Source organism: Herpailurus yagouaroundi, unplaced genomic scaffold (assembly GCF_014898765.1).
Source record: "Herpailurus yagouaroundi ecotype Mexico unplaced genomic scaffold, PumYag 216, whole genome shotgun sequence".
In the NCBI taxonomy this organism is placed as follows: domain Eukaryota; kingdom Metazoa; phylum Chordata; class Mammalia; order Carnivora; family Felidae; genus Herpailurus; species Herpailurus yagouaroundi.
Window position 1 is genome coordinate 1472603 of NW_024412447.1, and position 18339 is coordinate 1490941.

Genomic DNA, 18339 nt, shown 5'->3' on the forward strand with positions numbered 1-18339 from the left:
AAAGGTGAGACAGGTTAACCGTGCCGGCCCGTAGGTTCTCAAGTCACCCCCATGACCCCATCACCCCAAACACGGCCCTGGAGGTGCCGGAACCGCGGGCCTCGTACTGAGGAGGGTGCACACGGCACACGGACAAGAGGGAGCTCTCACGTAAAACACGCCAGGGAGGACTGAAGGGGTCAGAGAGCCTTCCCCACAAATCTCTCCTCGGTAAGGTTTCACATGGCACCAGGTGTGCCGTAAGGAGATGACTATTAACACGCAGATACTTACGGCGACTCGCTGGGTGCGGCAGGAACAGCCATTCAAACCACCGCTGAAGGTCTGCACGCGACAGCACCGCCACGGCCCCTTGGCGGCCCCCCTCCCCCGGCCGCCAGTCGGGGCACGGAGCCCGCACGCGCCGGGCCCGCCCGCACACTCACCTCCATCTCCGAGCTGTGCGCGTGCACCTTCTGGACCATATCCTCGGCCTCACGCATCCGATGGGTCAGCTGGGGCGAGTACTCGGCCGGGGTCAGCTCGCTGTCATAGGACCCCAGGATGGCACGCATGCCGTCTCGCTCCTGTCGGCACACATAGCAGGCAGTCAGGCCGGGGACGGTGACGGGACACCGGAGGAACACGCACGACGTGACAGCAGATGCCACACGGAGGCAGCAGGAGGGTGGGCAGGCTGTCGGGCTGGAGGGTGGGGGGCTCATGTGGCTTCTCAAAGGGCTGAGGGGCGTTTGGATCCTCACAGAGCCCCGTGAGGCCAAGATGGGGCCTGAGCGGCTCTGAACCAGCAGCCCGAGCACAGGCCAAGGCCGGGCTGGACCCGGGTGCGCCCCACGACCGCCCGGCCTCAAGCTGAAGGGTCTGTGGAGGCCTGTGGTGGCCAGAGACCCCTCCCCGGGCCTGCTGACTGCCCCAGCTGCGCAGAGGCCCTCTATCCCATCCCGCCAGCCCCGGGGGCCGCCAAACTCCAGACACGGTCCCAGGAACACAGCGGCGGTGGGACCAGGCCAGGCCGTGGGTTTGAATGCCTCACCGCCTGTGACTCCTGACCTGGCCTCTGGGCAAGGCTGCACGCAGCAGTCGGGAGAGAGGACAGATCCATCCAAGCAGCAGGCGACCGGGTGGGAGCAAGAAGCGGGATGCACGTTCCTTCCGCCCAGATGCGAACCGCCCCTGACTCCCCACTCGTTAGCTCTGGCCTTAGCAAGCTCCCTGTCTCCCCACACAGCTCCCAGGATGCCTGGGGCCCCAATCTCAGGCCACAGATGTGTCACTGGGCACCAGCCAGGCCCGGCACCCTTTCTCCGTTTCCTGCACAAAGGGAGAGCCCCCTGAAAAGACGCACCAGGTTTTGGGGAAGGATGTACCGATGCCACTGCATCAGGACCAAGCTCCGCAGAGAAGCCACCGCTCAGGGGTGTCCTGCCAGAAACGCTTAAGGCTGAGTGTGAACCAGAGTCAGGGGCCCTGGGAGGCATGGGTGGCTTCTCCTGCCCAGGACTGGAAGATTCCTTCCTCAGATGTTCATGTGGGGAGACAACCTTCTGGAGGCCAGCCAGGGAAGGTCGCAGAGACCTGAGGTGTCCCTAGGTCCAGCAGCCGAGCGGCTCCGGAGGGTCTGCACAGAGGGCACCCGTACCCAGAGAGGAGCCTCTGTCTCCCCTGTGGGCTGCCCACCATCCGTTCTCGTGCCCTGTGAACCTGGATTCTTCCTCGGCCCTAACACAGGCCTGAGCTGGGGCTGGCACCTGCTCTCCCGCCCCACATTCTGCAGGCTGCTGTCACCTGGGAAGCCCGCAGGGAGAAAATCCCATCACCCCGCAGACACCCAGGTGTACCGGCGCACGCGTCTCAGAGCTTCACGTGGGCCAGTGTCCCGGGGGTCAGCTCCGCAGTCTGGGCTGGGGCCTGAGGGTCCAGATCGCACTCAGGCACCCAGAGATGCTGCTGCCGTGGGACACGGAGCTCCGGGGCTCTGCCTGGGGCAGCACAGCCCAGGAAGGAAGGGTGGGCTGTGCACGGGCCAGGTCTGGCCCGACTCTGCTCCAGCCGGGGCCCCGAGGCCAGAGCACTCATCCCCGGCATCAGTTCCCAGATTAGTGGGTTAATCCCCGCTCACACACGGCAGACCCGAGGGCTGACGCCATCACGGATGCAGCGTCCACGCACCGCCCCGTGAACGAGGCCCAGTGGCCTCATCCGTGTCGGCAAACACACCTCCACGGGTTCACGGCGCACCCGCTCCGGCCCCGGCACTGCCTGGCTCTGCGCCGGCCCGGCTCTCGGCCGCTGTCCCATCAGGGTAGGGCGACCAGGCGCACCACAGGGACAATCCGCACAGGCACCTTCACGGCCCCGAAACACCCCCCCACTCAACGTCCTCTGGGTTGGAGAGGCCCCTTCTTCTCGGGTGGGACCGGAGGAAGGCACAGGGCTCGCGAGCCTCAGACTCGGTCTTCGCCCGGCCGCGACTGCACAATTAGCTGATGACAAGAAATTCACTGAGAAATTAAAGTTACAAATCCAACTGGAACTGGTCGCACGTCCGTGGGAAATTTGTTTCCACAGGAAGGTTTATCGAGTGTCACAATTTTATTGAAATCCTTTATCTTCGTATTGACTTTTATGGCTCGAGCTGGTTACCGGAGCCGTCCCTACCAGAGTGCGGGCGCCCCGGGGGGCCCGGGTGGGGGGACTTGCCTTCCTGAGCAAGCTGCGATCGTCTCCCTGATTGACCAATAAATCCCCACAACCCGCCCTCCAGCACGGCACTCTTCATCGGGTGTGCGGGCGCCTCGGCCGGCGAGGAGGAAAACGTTTGGGAGCAAGTTCGTCTTCGTTCCCGTTAAAGACGTCGCTGTGTCATTACTAGGAAAAGCAAAAGACCAAGTGTGCTGGTTTTATTTGATAATGACTTTTTAATGACCAATTCCGCTTGTGGTAAAGTTTGCTTTGTTTCCACTTGAGCAAATGCCGATGATTAATCTCTGAACAAACAGGCATCCGGTCCGCGAGGAGGCCTCAGAGACCCGCCCGAAGAAGTAGAAGGGGACACTTGCCGCCGGGCGCAGAGCAGTCCCGTGTGACTTTGAGCACGCCTGCTGGTCACAGAGTCATTGGCAGCTCCACGCGTGTTTGAGGGCAGGGTCGGTCGCCCACGCGCAGATGAACCCCAGGCCCCGCCCCGCCCTCGCCACCCCAGCCGTCTGGGAAGGAGCGCGCTGGCCCGGCAGCCTCGCGTGTGGGTAACAGTCACCAGCCCTCCTGCCCCCGGGCCTCCAGGACACGGAGCCTCCCTCCCCGCCAAGGGCTGACGGGCCAGTACCCGACTCCAGGACAGACGCAGGACTGACGGCTCAAGACCCTGCCCAGCCGTCCTGTCTTCCGGCCCACCTCCCCAACCAGCGCTGAGCCCCGCAGGCAGGTTGGTACCAAAGGACAGGAGGAATCTTCTGGAAGCTCTGGAATGCTCCCAGTAAGGGGCCGGAACCTGAGGAGGGCAGAGACCAGGGGCTCTGGACAAACTAAATGCTTCCTTCCTCAGCAGAAATGAGGGGACAGGGCTGGTAGGCGGTGCTGGGCGACGGTGCACAGCCAGCCCCAACGCTGGGAATGAGTGGCCATCGAGGCAGGCCTCAGCCTTCTGGACAGGAAGCTGAGGCACAGGGGCTGCGCACGCACCAAGGGTCTGGGGTCTCCCGCAGTAAGGATGCCGACCCCAGGGGCGTGGGCGTGGAGACCGAGGATCCGCGACAACCAGCTGACACGCTCTGGAAAGCCAAGAGCATTTTTTTTTTTTTTCAACGTTTATTTATTTTTGGGACAGAGAGAGACAGAGCATGAACGGGGGAGGGGCAGAGAGAGAGGGAGACACAGAATCAGAAACAGGCTCCAGGCTCCGAGCCATCAGCCCAGAGCCCGACGCGGGGCTCGAACTCACGGGCCGCGAGATCGTGACCTGGCTGAAGTCGGACGCTTAACCGACTGCGCCACCCAGGCGCCCCGAGCCAAGAGCATTTTTAAAAACATGCCCTACTTGGTCGGGCTTGTATCTACTGATGCGGAAGCCAGAGCCCCTCCGCGGGCAGCTCAGAACAGAGAAACCAACGCTGGTGGGCCCCGGACGTGGGCGGTATGCATCTCAGCCGCGGCCGCTCCCCACCGCCCAAAGTACCCTCCACCAGGAGCGGTAACTTCTTCTCCATGGGGCTGGGCAGACAGGTCTGCCTGGGAAGACGACGTCCACTGTCCTCCCTGCCCTTGGGGCCCACACTGGCCGGGCTGTGCTAGCCAATCCTGCCTCTGCCCCGAGGACTGCTCTGTTCACGGGACAGGCCTGCCAGCAGCAGGCCCCACTGCCACCTCTCACCCCTGGCTGGTCCCGGGGACCCAGACCCCCGCCTCCGCAGTCCCACGGGCCATGGTCACCAACGCGATGCCCAGGGACACTAGCGCTCCAGCCCCCAACGCGGGGCCGGGATGCAGGCTTTTGTAATTTCCCCGAGAGGGTGCAGGAAGGAGGGAGGACACGGGGAAAGGTGCAAAGTCCGAAAAACCAGTGAGGGACATCCAGCAGGCACAGCCCCTGGGGCCTCTCTTCTGGGGTCAGGGTTCTCTCTTCCGGCGTCTCCTCCCCTCCAGCCAAAAGCCTTCCTGTTCTGAGGCCAGGGAGGAGCGTCTGACCCTAAGCCCCCACATCACAGACCGAGCCCCCGACATGAAACCCCGACCGGTGCAAACCCTGGGTGACAGATCCCCTGGGGTGCCCCTCTTGGGGCTCCTCCCGCGTGTGCCCAGACAGCAAACCCCAGCAATTCCCAGGCGGCGGCAGCCGCAGGCACCGCGGAGTCTGGTTCAGGGCTCAGAGCCTGCCTCCTCAGGCAATGCCGGGCCACGACAGGGACAGAGGCCAGAGGGGAGGTGCTGCTTCTGCGCACGATCGCCCTGACTGGTGTCGGATGAGCTGTGTCCTTCTGGGTTCCCAAAGACCAGAGCCGCCCTACTCCACGGGCCCCCGGGCACAGACACCCCGGCACGTGGCCCTAACAAACACTGCCCCTCGCACGTGCCCCGCTCACATAAACTGACCCCTGAGTCTCCTGGGCTCCTCCTGAGTCCAGGGGGCACGGCCGGCCCTGGAGCCCGGAGCAGGAGTCTCCCGGGGAGGCACTGGAATCAGTCCCTTCCTGCAGGTGCCCGAACCGGGTGGGAGACGAGAGCAGAGAACCAGGACCAAAAAAGTCGGTATCCACAGGGGGCAAACCTTACAAAGAAACAGATGGTGGTACCGACCCACATAGGCACACACAGCGCTGACTGCCGGCGGATTAACTGTGCGCAGCACCCGAGACCACAGTGCGAGCAGGCTCGTGGCAGGAGCACACGCAGAGATTTCCCGGCTGGGAAAGCAGGGCCACGCTCTGCCCATCAAACAAGTTCCAAAGAGAAAGTTCTAAGGACCGTAAGGTAACAGTAAAAAATACAAATAAATCGCACAAGAAAAATGAAAATAGACCAGCAAGCACTGGAATTAGGAGAATTAGACCCACAGTACTCAGGTAATAAAATAATCGGAAGCAGAAATGGAAAACGTGCACGGTACACTCAAAATAATAAAGAAAGGGACTTAAATTATTAGCAAGAAACAGGACATCAAAGAAACAAGCAAATTCAAAAACAAAACCAAAATGCAAATTAAATAAAGCTCAACAAGGTAAAATAACAATTCAAAGACATAAACTAGTAGAACAGCGATTCAGATGTGGCTGAAATCTGAGGAACAAAGCAGAAAGCACACAAAGGACAAACCGGAAAGAGGAGGCAGCGGCTGGGTGACGGGAGCACTGGGAGGCTGAGGGTTTCTATCAAAATCAGGGAGAAACGGCACCTCGGACGGAGGGCAACAGTCAAGGTCACAACGGCTGAGAAACTTCCAGAACGGATCAGAAGCGCCCACCCTCAGCTGCAGAAGACCGCAGACCTTGCAGAGTGCGCGAGGGGCGGGGGCGGGTGGGGTGCGCCCTGGGAGGGCAGACACCCACATGCGTGGATGCGGCCCCCGCAGCAGGCTGGCCACGGGAAGGCCGCCAGACGTGCCCGTCCGCGGGGAGACACAGTCTGGGGCGGTAGGGAGCTGCTCACCAGCAACGACTTCACTGGAGGAGAGCACACAAGACGTATTGCCGAAGGCAACTGGTCACGGAAGCCAGACCGAGAAAGAAGAAAGGAACACGAGCGACGCACTAGCGCCACGTGCTACCACAGCCATAACTGTGAGATCGCAGGGCGCCTGACTCACGGGTGGGGGAGGAAAAGGCAGAATGAACCCGCTCGTCACCCACTCGCAAGAAATGAGCGGCGACCAACACTAGATGCTTAAATACCTACGAGACGCTAAGGCTGCAGAGGAGGTGCGGGGCACAACACTTTTCTTAAGGAGATACGGGAGCAAACCATGCGCGTGTGCGCACACCCACACCCACGCGGCCTGTGCAAGCCGAACCAGACCCCTGGCTGCCTCCAGGCAGGTGTGCGGGGGGGGGGGGGGGGGGGGGGCGCAGACGGGGCAGGGACAGGTGAACTTCTTACTGCCTACTCGTTCAGGATTTCATGACTTCTCAACTTCTCTACTGAAAAAATACCAATTAAAAATAGACATTCAGGAGGGAAAAGAATATAACATATAATAAAAGCATTTAAGGGAGGCCTGGAGCCTTAAATTGCTCCCAAAAGGATAAAGATATCATTACCCACTCTATTAAATATGCCCAGGAACCTCTAAAAGAGAAGAAACCGAGAAAAATATAAAAGGGAGGGAAAAAGATGCAAGAAAAAAGAACACAGCAGGAAACTTATAAATTCACTGTCTACATTAGAAAAGCTGAAAGCTGAAAATTAATGAGCCAGCAAGCAGGTCAAAAATAAAAAAAAGAATAAAACAACACAGGCAAAGAGTGTGAGGATGGAAACAACGGATGGGGCAAAAATGGGTAAGAGAAAACGAAGACAGACGCGTGTCAACAGAAACTTCCCCAAGTGAGACGCAGAGAGAGAAATGATGAGGAAAGCTGCGCCCCAGAAGAACGAGGGCCGGTTACGAAAGGGGTAGGCTCTGCACCATGACGCTAGGAGCAGAGGAAACACCCCTCTGAACGGGAGACTTTCCAGAACGCCACCCGACCCCAGATCCAGGGAGCTCAGAGGACCGTAAGCAAGATAAACACCAAAAAACCTACACCCGGCAAATCCTATTCAAACCCTAAAAACCGAAGACGGAGAAATCCCGCCAGAGCCAGGCAGCACGTGAGAGACGGGGGCCGGGGCAGGGAGGGACGTCTACTTGAGCAGAGAAAAACCTCCCTCGCCCAGAACTCTGCATCCAGTGAAATCACCCTTCAGAAGCGGAGGGGAAACAAAGGCATCCTCGGACAAAAACAGCACACGGGATCCGTCGGGGTACACCTGCCCCACAAGAAGTATTAAAAGGTGCGTAGCAGTCCGAAGTCGGCTCGGTGTAAAGAAAGGCAGAGCTTCAGAGAAGGAGCAGGTGACGGGCAAGTAGTCTCTCTCACCTTCCGGGTCTTACCTGCTCTAACAGACAATGCTCACAGGAGCAGGGGTAGCAAGGCCTCAGGAGACCAGCGCTGTCATAGGGACAGGGGGAGGGGACTTGGGACACCTGGTGCAAGGCACCGCGCTACCCGTGCGGGGGGACAGTACCGTCTAAGGACGGACTCAGACTTCCGCCAAGCTGCCAGTTCTGGGGTGAGCATGACAACACAGGCCTTAAGACCTGTAACTCATGAGTTACCAGAGAAAACGAGAGAAACACAGAGTCCCATGAAATGCTCGGCTAAAACCAAACAAGGCACATTGACACAGAAGAGTCAAAAAGGACCAAAGAACGAGTGTCCACGTGGAAAATGCGAACCACATCACAGCGGCCAAACAAAGTGCCTCGGTATCACTGCGAGCGATCTAAACACGCCAACTGGAAGATACCGTCAACGTGGATTAGAACGGGTCCAATTATAGGTCTATAAAAAACCTACTGCACATATACAAACACAGACAGAAAAGTTAAAGGGTGGAGAAAGATACGTTGTGCTAACCTCAGTCAAAAGACAGCAAAGCTGAAGGGGAAGCTTTACCAATCTTGGGCCAAGCAGACCTCAGGACACAGAAACACCTATAGAGATAAGAGGGGGACTACATAATGATAAAGGGGTCAATATTCCCCCAAAGATTTACCAATCCTAAACACGTATGCACCTTACAATAGAGGGTCAAAATACGTGAGGCAAAACTGATAAAACTTCAAGGAGAAACAGACATATCTCCCGGTGTAGCTGAAGACTTCCATGCCCTCCATCAGTAATTGACAGATCCAGGAGGCAGAAAATCAGTAAGGATGTAGTTGAACCAAATAGCACCATCAATCAACTGGATCTAATTGACATTGATAAAATACTTCATACGCCAACGGTAGGACACACATTCCTCTCCAGCTCGCGTGGAACATTCACCAAGACAGACCACACTCTGGGCCGTAAAACACAACTAAACACACTGAAAGGGGCAGAAATCATACCAAGTAAGCTTTCAGAGCACTCTAGAATTAAAATGGAAATCAGTAATAGAAAGATGGCTGGAAAATCCCAAAATATTTAGAGATTAAACAACGCTTATCTAAATAACACACGGGTCACAGAAATCCTAAGAGAAATATGACAGTATTTTTAACAAGATGAAATGAAAACCAACTTATCACAACGTGTAGCAAAAGCAGGGCTTCGAGGGAATGGATAGCACTGAATGCTATTTTAGGAAAGAAATCTAAAATCAATCATCAAAGCTTCTGTCTTAGCAAACGAAAGAAAGAAGAGTAGTAATGTAAGCCTAAACCGAGCAAAAGAAAAGAAATGATGAAAATTAGAACAGAAATCAGTGAAATTGAAAACAGGAAAACAATTGAGAAAAATGAACGAAACCAAAAGTTGGTTCTTTGAGAAGATCAACGACATTGAAAAGCCTCTAACATGCTGACCGCGTCACAACCAGAGAAGACAAGACAAAACAGAAAAGACACAAATTGCTAACATTGGATGTGAGAGAAAGGTCATCACTATCAATCCCAGTAACGTGAAAAAGAGTACGATTATTAGGAACAAATCCGTGCCCCAAAACTTCGTAACTTATGTGTAATGGACCAAATCCTTAAAAGGCACAAATGATCGCAATTTGCAAGAAGAGAAACAGAAAATCTGAGTTGGCTTCTGTCTATTGAATGAAGTTGAATTGATAATAACCTTCCTAAAAAGAAGGCACCAGACTCCAATGGTTTCCCTGGTGAATTCCACCAACTATTTAATCAAGAAATTATACCAACTCCTTAAAATCTCTTGCAGAAGACAGAAACAATCATACATACATGTTCGCAAATGATATTTACGTATCAGCACAAATAACATGTATTTGCCAAAACTCACAGACCCCCACAAGAGTAATAAACCTTACCATAAACCATGGACGTTAATTAGAGATAACGTACCCATACTGGTGTATTCATCGTGTCAGACATGCCCCGGGAAAATTCAGGATGTTAGTGTCAGGCGAAACTGTGGGGTGGGGGAAATAATACAGAAGCCATCTCTGTACCATCTTCTCCACTTTTTTGTAGACCCAAAACTGTTCCAAAGGAAAAAAAAAGTACAAAGAGCTGGAGAGGAGAAAGTGGACAAGGGACTGGCCCCAGGAAGGGGGTGACTTACTCATGAGCTCACCCGGTGCAAGTCAAAAGGCAGCACAAGTACAGGCTCAAAGGGCGTGGGTGGCCAACCGAGAATTCCATACCCGGCAAAAGAATTTTTTTTTTTAAGTTTATCTACTTATTTTGAGAGAGAGGGGCAGGGTCCCAAGAAGGCTCCACACTGTCAGCACAGAGCCCGACGTGGGGCTTGATCCCACAAACCACGAGATCATGACCTGAGCCAAAATCAAGAGTCAGACCCTCAACCGACTGAGTCACTCAGGTGTTCCCCAGCAAAGTATTCTTTAGAAGTGAACGTGTAACGAATACAGCGTCACACTAGGAAGAACTGAGGTAATCCCTCAGCATCAGATCCATACCAAAGGAAATACTTACTGAAGGGCGTGCCGCAAGCAGAGGGTAAGTGATCCAGATGGATGCCTAGAGAGGCTGGCGGGTAACCAACAAACATGTGTAAATGTGAATGAACACATAAAGCCACAGTAACAAACTGGACGATCACATGCAAAAGAATGAAATCGGACCACTTTCTTACACCACACACAAAAATAACCTCAAAATAGATTAAGGATCTTAAATGTGAGACTTGAACTCATGAACTCCTAGAGGAGAACACAGGTAGCAACCTCCCTGACATCGGCCGTAGTAACTTTTTTCTAGACGTGTCTCCTGAGACAAGGGAAGGAAAGGCAAAATTACCTATTTGGACTACATCATAATAAAAAGCTTCTGCCCAGAGGAAGGAAACAGTCAACAAAACTAAAAGATAACCTACAGAATGGGAGAAGATATTTGCAAATGATGTATCCGATAAAGGGTTAATATCCAAAATATATAATGAACTTACGCAACTCAGCACTCAAAAAACAAATAATCCAATTAAAAATGGGCAGAAAACACGAACAGACATTTCTCCAAAGGAGACATCCAGATGGCCAACAAACACATGAAAAGATGCTCAACATCTCTCATCATCAGGGAAATGCAAATCAAAACTACAACGAGATACCCTCTCACACCTGTCACGGTGGCTGAAATCAACAACACAGGAGACAGCAAGTATTGGTGAGGATGCAGAGAAAGGGGAACCCCCTTCCGCTGCCGGCGGGAATGCAAACTGGTGCAGCCACTGTGGAAACAGAATGGAGGTTCCTCAAAAAATTAAAACTAGTATGACCACATCCAGGAATTTCACCACTGGGTATTTACCCAATGAATACGAAAACACTAATCACAAAGGATACATGCACCCCTACGTTTACTGCATTGTCTACAACAGCCCAGACACGGAAGCAGCCCAAGCATCCACCGACAGATGAACAGAGAAAGAAGACTTGATCTCGGCTCAGGTCAAGGTCTCGCGGTTCGGGAGACGGTGCCCTGCGTCAGGCGCAAAGCCTGCTTAAGACTCTCTCTCTGTCCCCACCCCACGTGCCTCCACACGCTCTCTCAAAACAAATAAGCAAAACATTAAAAAAAAGTAACAACAATAGCTTCTCAGCTGTGTGTGTGTGTGTGTGTGTGTGTGTGTGTAAAGAACATAACAACAGTCTATACGTAAAGCAAAAAGGTCAACAGATGTCATGTTTTAAGGTTCCTTGGATTGTCCAGGAGAGAGAGAAGTATTCAGTTTTATTAGACTTTGATAAAGAGTCTGTTATAATTACCAAAATAGCCCCTAAAAATTACACTAAAGCACATGCTACTACAAGATAACCACGGGGAAATGGTTTAGTCTGCGACAGGTATTAATTAAAAAAAAAAAAAAAAAAGACCAGCAGAAGGCAAATAAAAAGACGGTCATTTTCAAAACAAATTTATCGTTAATTACAACTAAAATATCTCAACTAAAAAAAAAATAAAGATTTTCAGACTGAATAAAATACAAAGCCTAACCTGTGCAGGAGCAATATTATAATAAAATAAGGAACAAAGACTCAAAGTAAAGCCTGAGAAAGCGAAAGGCACAAATGCTATACAAACGCAAGTGAAGGGATCTGTATTAATATCACACAAAGGAGATTCAAGGATCAAAAGGATCTAAGAAGACTATTTCATAACAACAAAAGGCTAAACGGACCAGGAAGATAATTGTTTGCAGCCTATATGGGCCTAATAAGGCAGTGCCAGAAGACACGCCGTAACTGACCACATTAAAAGGACAAACAGACAAACTGAGAGTCAAGCTGGGATATTCCAACACAACTCCCTCAGGATCAGAGAGAAAAAGAGGGAAACCTCACTGGGGACACGGAAAATTTGAACAGCACGATTAGCAACCGATCCACGGTGTTGATAAGGCACCGCATGCAGCCAGTGCGGAACACGTGTCACTCTGAAGTGTGCACGGGCTGGTCACAAACCCTGACTTCTATGCGGTCCCTCCAGCAAGTCTCAGCAAATATCAAAGGACTGGTATGAGATATGGGCTCAGAAAACAATGAAATTGGCTATACATAAATAACGAGGTGATCACAAAATGTTGGAAATTGAGAAATTTATTTCTAAATAACCTAGTGGCCAAAATAAAAATCACAATCGAGGGGCACCTGGGTGGCTCAGTCAGTTAAGCATCCGACTTCGGCTCAGGTCACAATCTCATGGTTTGTGGGTTCGAGCCCCACATCAGGCTCTGTGCTGACAGCTCGGAGCCTAGAGCCTACTTCTGATTCTGTGTCTCCTCTCTCTGCTCCTTCCCCACTCATGCGCACGCTCTCTCTCTCTCTCTCTCAAAAATAAACAAACATTAAAAACTTTTTTTTAAATCACAGTTGAAACTGATAAATATTTTGAAATGAATGATGAGAAAAATACAATGTTATCAGAACTACAGCCGGCATCTATGTTTATAGCCCAGAACACAGAGAAGAAAGTTAAAAACCGATCATCTACATAGCTCAAAATTTAGAACAAATTAAAAAGGAAAAGGAAAAAATATGAAAATAGAAATTAATGAAACAGAATGCACATGATACAGAATCAAGAATGCTAGAAGTTGGTTCATTCCAGTGACTACTAAAACGGATAAACGTGATGAGACAGCTTGAGAGAGAGCAAATGCGTAACCAAACAACCAGACTGAACAAGAGGACGCAGCCGCAGGTCATGGAGACGACTGGTCATCCAGAAACAAAATTCAAATGACTTCAAAGCTGTTGAACGAAATCAAAGCCCCAATTTAAAATCTTTCCAACCCAGAAACCCCACAGGCCCAGATGACTTCACTGCTGAAATTTACCCAACACTTGAGGAAATACCCCCGATCTCATACATACTGTTACAGAGAAGAGAAAGAGAACTCCCTGACTCGTTCTATAAAGTCAGAAAAACCATGACAGCAAAACTTGATGAGGACATTATAAGAAATGAAAACTAAGAGGCACCTCCCTGGGTGGCTCAGGCAGGTCTTGATTTCGGCTCACGTCACGATCTCATTTATGGTTCACGAGTTCAAGCCCCACGTCGGGCTCTGCACTGGCACCGCAAAGCCAGCTTGGGATTCTCTTTCCCCATCTCTCTGCCCCTCCCCTGCGTATTCACTGTCTCCGTCTCTCTCTCAAAAATAAATAAACTCGGGGCGCCTGGGTGGCGCAGTCGGTTAAGCGTCCGACTTCAGCCAGGTCACGATCTCGCGGTCCGTGAGTTCGAGCCCCGCGTCGGGCTCTGGGCTGATGGCTCGGAGCCTGGAGCCTGTTTCCAATTCTGTGTCTCCCTCTCTCTCTGCCCCTCCCCCGTTCATGCTCTGTCTCTCTCTGTCCCAAAAATAAAATTAAAAACGTTGAAACAAAAAAATTAAAAAAAAAAATAAATAAACTCAAAAAAATAAACTTAAAAAGAAATGAAAACTAATCATCGAAATCTCTCATAAACACAGAGGCAAAATCTCCAACCTACTCATTAGCAAACCAAACTAAACATTACTTAGGAAGGAAAAGCCATAGTCAGGTTTGCTTATTCCTGAAAAGCACGTTTGGTTTAACATTTGAAAATCAATTAATTTAATTTTCCACATTAATGGAGTAAAGAAAAATCATATGATCAGCCCAGTATATCCAGAAAAAGCCTTTGATTAAAATTCAACATCTATTCATGATGAAAACAATAAACAAAAGCCTCTTAGCAAATGAGGACTTGGAAGGGAGTTCCACCATGGCCTGCAACAGTGAAGTGTGAAAATTTTCCTTCACCAGCTACCAAAACGCTTCTGTCCAGAACAGTGTTGGGGGTGATAAGCAGCAGAGTAAGGCAAGAACAGTCACAAAGGTGACTGGAAAGAATGAAAAACTATTATGAGTAGGTGACACAGAAAATCCAATGGAGTCCACAAAGAACTTATTAAAATAAGTTTAGAATGTTGCTGGATCAAAGTCAATAATCAAACTTTAATTCTATTTCTATGTGCCAGCAACAAATAGTTGTAAAATTACACTTTAGAAAAGATGCCATGTACACTGTCAAACAAACAAACAAACAAACAAACAAAAAAACACAATACAAACCTATGAGATGTCCACCTAGAAAACCTTATAAAACAGAGAGAAAACAAAGATGCCCTAAAAACACAGAAGCACACGCCATGTTCATGGATCGGATGCACTCTTATGAAGACGGCACTTAATCAGCGCACTCCCAGCAGACAGCTCGGCGGGTTTACTGTAGAAATGGACAGACTGGATTCCAAACTCGACATGCAAACGTAAAGGGTCACCTCCAGGCAAGGCGGCTGGGGAGGGGGTGCTGGCTCTATCAGGTAACAGGGCTGAGGAGAGTCCCAGCGACTAAGGCAGTGTGGTCTGGGTAAAAAGAGAGAGAAACAGACCAGTGCAGATGTGCACTCTGATTTCACCACATAAGCAGCCCAGTGGGCAGTGAGAAAGGAAGGGTCTCGATAAAAGCTATTGTGGGGTGGGGGTGGGGGGCAGAGCCCGCCGTGGCACATTAAGCTTCACGTGGTGAGGTTAAGTGTGGAAAGGCCAAACAATAGAGAGGATAATACTGAAGCATACGTCCGTAACTGTGGGACAGACGACGGTTTCCTAAAGAGGGCACAGGAGATGATAACCGTCAAGGAAGGTTCACATGGATAAATTAGATGGCATTAAAGTTAAGACCTTCTTTTAAGTTGCAGAGAGTGAAAACCTGACTCAGAAAGAAGGCATCTGCAACGCAAACAGCTGAGCAAAGGCTGGTGTGCAGAATCCATGCAGAATTCGTACGGGTCATAAAGGAAACGGCAGAAGGGAGAAAATGAGACCACGGACGTGCCAGGGGCCTCACCAGAGAGAGCCCCGCACGCCTGGTAATCACGCGAAGGGGTGTCGTCCCCATCCACACCCTGGGAAATGCAAACTGGAGACACGAGGAGGTCCCACCACCCACCCTGGAACAGCCGCCAGCGCGTGCGGCTCTGGAGCCCCAGGGTGCTGTGCGCACTGACGCCAGCGGCTGGGCGGCTGGGACCCCACGGACGTGCCCGTTGGTGGGGCAGCTGTGCTCCCGGGTGCCCGGACACAAACGCAGATCTCCGTGCAACAAAAGACGAGAATGTTCACCCCGACGTTCACACGCACCAAGAAACGAAGAAACTCAACGTTACGTGTGAATGCATAAAAAAGCACACTATGCTCTACTCCACTCGTAAAACACAGAAGTAACTGCCCACAGAAACGTGGTTTTGAGCAAAAGAAAGCAAATACAAAAGACGACACATCGTACAATTCCATTTACACACAACTTACAAACAGGGAAGGCAGGGCTGTGGTGTTAGAAACAGGATGGGTTGGCTTGGAGGGAGCACGGCGGGAGAGAAGAGCTTTCTGGAGCTGGTGACGCACGGCTCTCCGTCTGGGAGGTGGAGCGCCACGGACCAGCGAGGAGACAGCCGCCTCCACGGAAAAGCTGGCCCACAGTGCCCCGCGCCACTGTCACCGTCTGACCAGAGGGGAGCGGGAAGGCCCCGGGCCCCGCCCCCAGCAGCTTGCTGGGGGCCTCGGGTCCTCCCGGGTCCAGGGCCGCCGCAGTGCTGTCCCGGGGCGCAGCGTCAGCCCCTGACAACACGCCTTCCCCACCTCTGGGCCCAACTGCCTTCCCGGCCGCCTTTGCTCTCACGGCTCCCTTACAGGGTCCCCCAGCCGCCCAGGACGGCAGGGCCGCACTGACGGAGTGCTCCAGAGCGGGCCCGACACGGGGACGGCCACCGGGCCTGGAGGTGCCCGGGGGGTCATCGTGCTCCTCCCGAGGGCCCTGGGCTGGCGCCTGCTGCACAGGACCCACACCGGCATTTCAACCTGCTGATGAAAAGCTCTGCAGCGCCCCTGCGGGAAGGAGAAGGGATCAAGGGAGACTCCCCAAAGCGATTTCACCGGGATCTCACACTGCTCTATCCCAAATCCCCTTCCGGGGTCCAGGCCGGCTCCCCACGGCCAGAGGAGCCCCCTCCCCCTCCCAGCTTGCTCCCCCTGCACTGCGAGGCCTGGATCAGAGGGGCCCCGGCACCGCGAGGCCGAATTAGACGGGCCTGCCTTTCTTCCCTGGAAGGACAGGGCACAGGCAGCCGAGCTCCAGCGTGCTCCCTGCATGCGAGGCGCCCAGCAAGGCCATCTCCACGCCATGGCTCACTATGCCTGTTCTTCACCGCAGAGAACCCAGCACCGGGAACCCAACAGGCGTTCAGTGAGTATCTGCTCAACCGAAGCACGAATGCACCAGCCGATCAACCCACTTTCAGAGCAGACGGGAGGCAGGCGCTCACTCTCTCAGAGGAGGAAACAGGCTTCTCGAGTTCAGTGACTTGCGGACTGAGCCGAGGTCTGAACCCAGCTCGGCGAGAAGCAGGACCCCGGCGCTCGGTTGTCGTGCTGAAGGTGACACGGACACCGGGATGGAGACGCGCTTTATAAACCCGGGTCCAGGACAGCTCCTGGCCCGCGTCCCTGGGATCGCGGAGTGCAAAACATCACGGGCAACGGTGACCCCAAGGCCTTCACACTCACCAAAGCACGCAAAGCCGGAGTTTCCGGGACGCAGGACGTGACCCAAATAGCTCTAATTTAAGAAGGCTCTTCTCAAGCTGGAAGGTCAGGCACCAGACAGGCTTTGTCCTCACGGAGCTGACCATTGCTCTGCTGACCAGGCAGAAACCCACACAAGATGGGCTCCGAGCACGATGACTGACCAACTGGGAAGCACCCCCAGTGAGGCCAAGGGAGGCTGCCGCTTCGTGTCCCACACAGAAAGTTCCGTCTGGTGTCGCACGCGCCCATCCGGGGTCGGGCCAGCCCCAGAGGGAGCCCCACGCTCCCAGACTCAGCCCCGGAGGGGACAGGAGATGAATGCCACAAGAACCCAGAAGGGGTGAAGACAGCGTTGGGGAGGCGGGGGGGGGGCAGGGGCACCCCTGGAGGGACCCCACGGCGGCACACGGGGCACGAGAGCGGCACAGAAGGACACCGACTGTCCAAGTCCCACCTTCCACCCGCACCGGCACTTGCGTGCGCGGGCACGACCCCACACCTGGGTCCTTGGGGGTCACAGGGCCACTGCTCTCACACGCGTCGGGGTCTCAGCACACGCTTGCGGACACCTCCGCGGGGTCCAGGACAGCGGACGGTTCACACCCCAGCTCGGCCACTTTCGCTCACTCAACAGACGTCACCGGCTGCCAACCACAGGGCCAGGGGACGGCAACGGACGAGAAGGCGCGCTTTCCGCACTTCACGCCGCCATGTTAGCGCCAGATGCCTGGACCCCAGGCCCCGACCAGCAGCGGTGGAGGCACAAACAAGAGGCAGAGCCGGTCTGGGCCTCAGCTGGGTCAACTGCGAAAGACCAGAAATTTCCTACCACGGGCTTATTTTTAGGACCAAATAAGATCGTTTATTTAAAACTCATGGGGCGCCTGGGTGGCGCAGTCGGTTAGGCGTCCGACTTCAGCCAGGTCACGATCTCGCGGTCCGGGAGTTTGAGCCCCGCGTCGCGCTCTGGGCTGATGGCTCGGAGCCTGGAGCCTGTTTCCGATTCTGTGTCTCCCTCTCTCTCTGACTTTCCCCCGTTCATGCTCTGTCTCAAAAATAAATAAACTTTAAAACATTAAAAAAAAAAAGAGTCTTTAAAAAAAAAACTCCAAAACACAACTTTTAAATTTCAGCTTATTATCACTGTCCCCGCCCAAGCGGCCGCCCCAGTCTCGGAATGTCCTCCCCACTAAAAACCGGAACACACAGCTGGTTATACCCACTCAACCTCCCCACTCAGAACAAACACAGCCCCTCAAGGACGCCCTTCCCAAGCTACCCACTGGACAGGGGCCTGCCAGGGGGCAGGGGGGTGTCCCAGAACTGGGACCTGCTGGGGGACCCACTCGGAGCATGGGGGGGTGTGTCCCAGGAGGGGAGGCCTGCTGGTGGGGGCGGGGGGTGTCCCAAGAGGGGAGGCCTGCTGGTGGGGAGGGTGTGTCCTAGGACGGGAGGACTGCTGGTCGGGGTGGAGGGGACGTGTCCCAGGAGGGGAGGCCTGCTGGTGGGAGGGGGGCTGTCCCAGGAGAGGAGGTCTGCTGGGGGGGCAGGGGGGTG

At 53.4% G+C, this 18339-nt stretch overlaps 1 protein-coding gene across 4 annotated transcripts in view; it reads right to left on the reverse strand.

The window, feature by feature from the left end:
* MAD1L1 (mitotic arrest deficient 1 like 1) overlaps nucleotides 1-18339 on the reverse strand; it is a 322840-nt gene that overhangs the window by 149810 nt on the left and 154691 nt on the right. For 3 of the 4 annotated variants that reach the window (XM_040455714.1, XM_040455713.1, XM_040455716.1), the window contains one exon: nucleotides 426-566. The exons of the other annotated variant lie outside the window; for it this stretch is intronic. In XM_040455714.1, the coding sequence (XP_040311648.1) occupies nucleotides 426-566 (141 nt within the window). The remainder of the gene's footprint in view (nucleotides 1-425; nucleotides 567-18339) is intronic. 4 annotated transcript variants of the gene reach the window in all.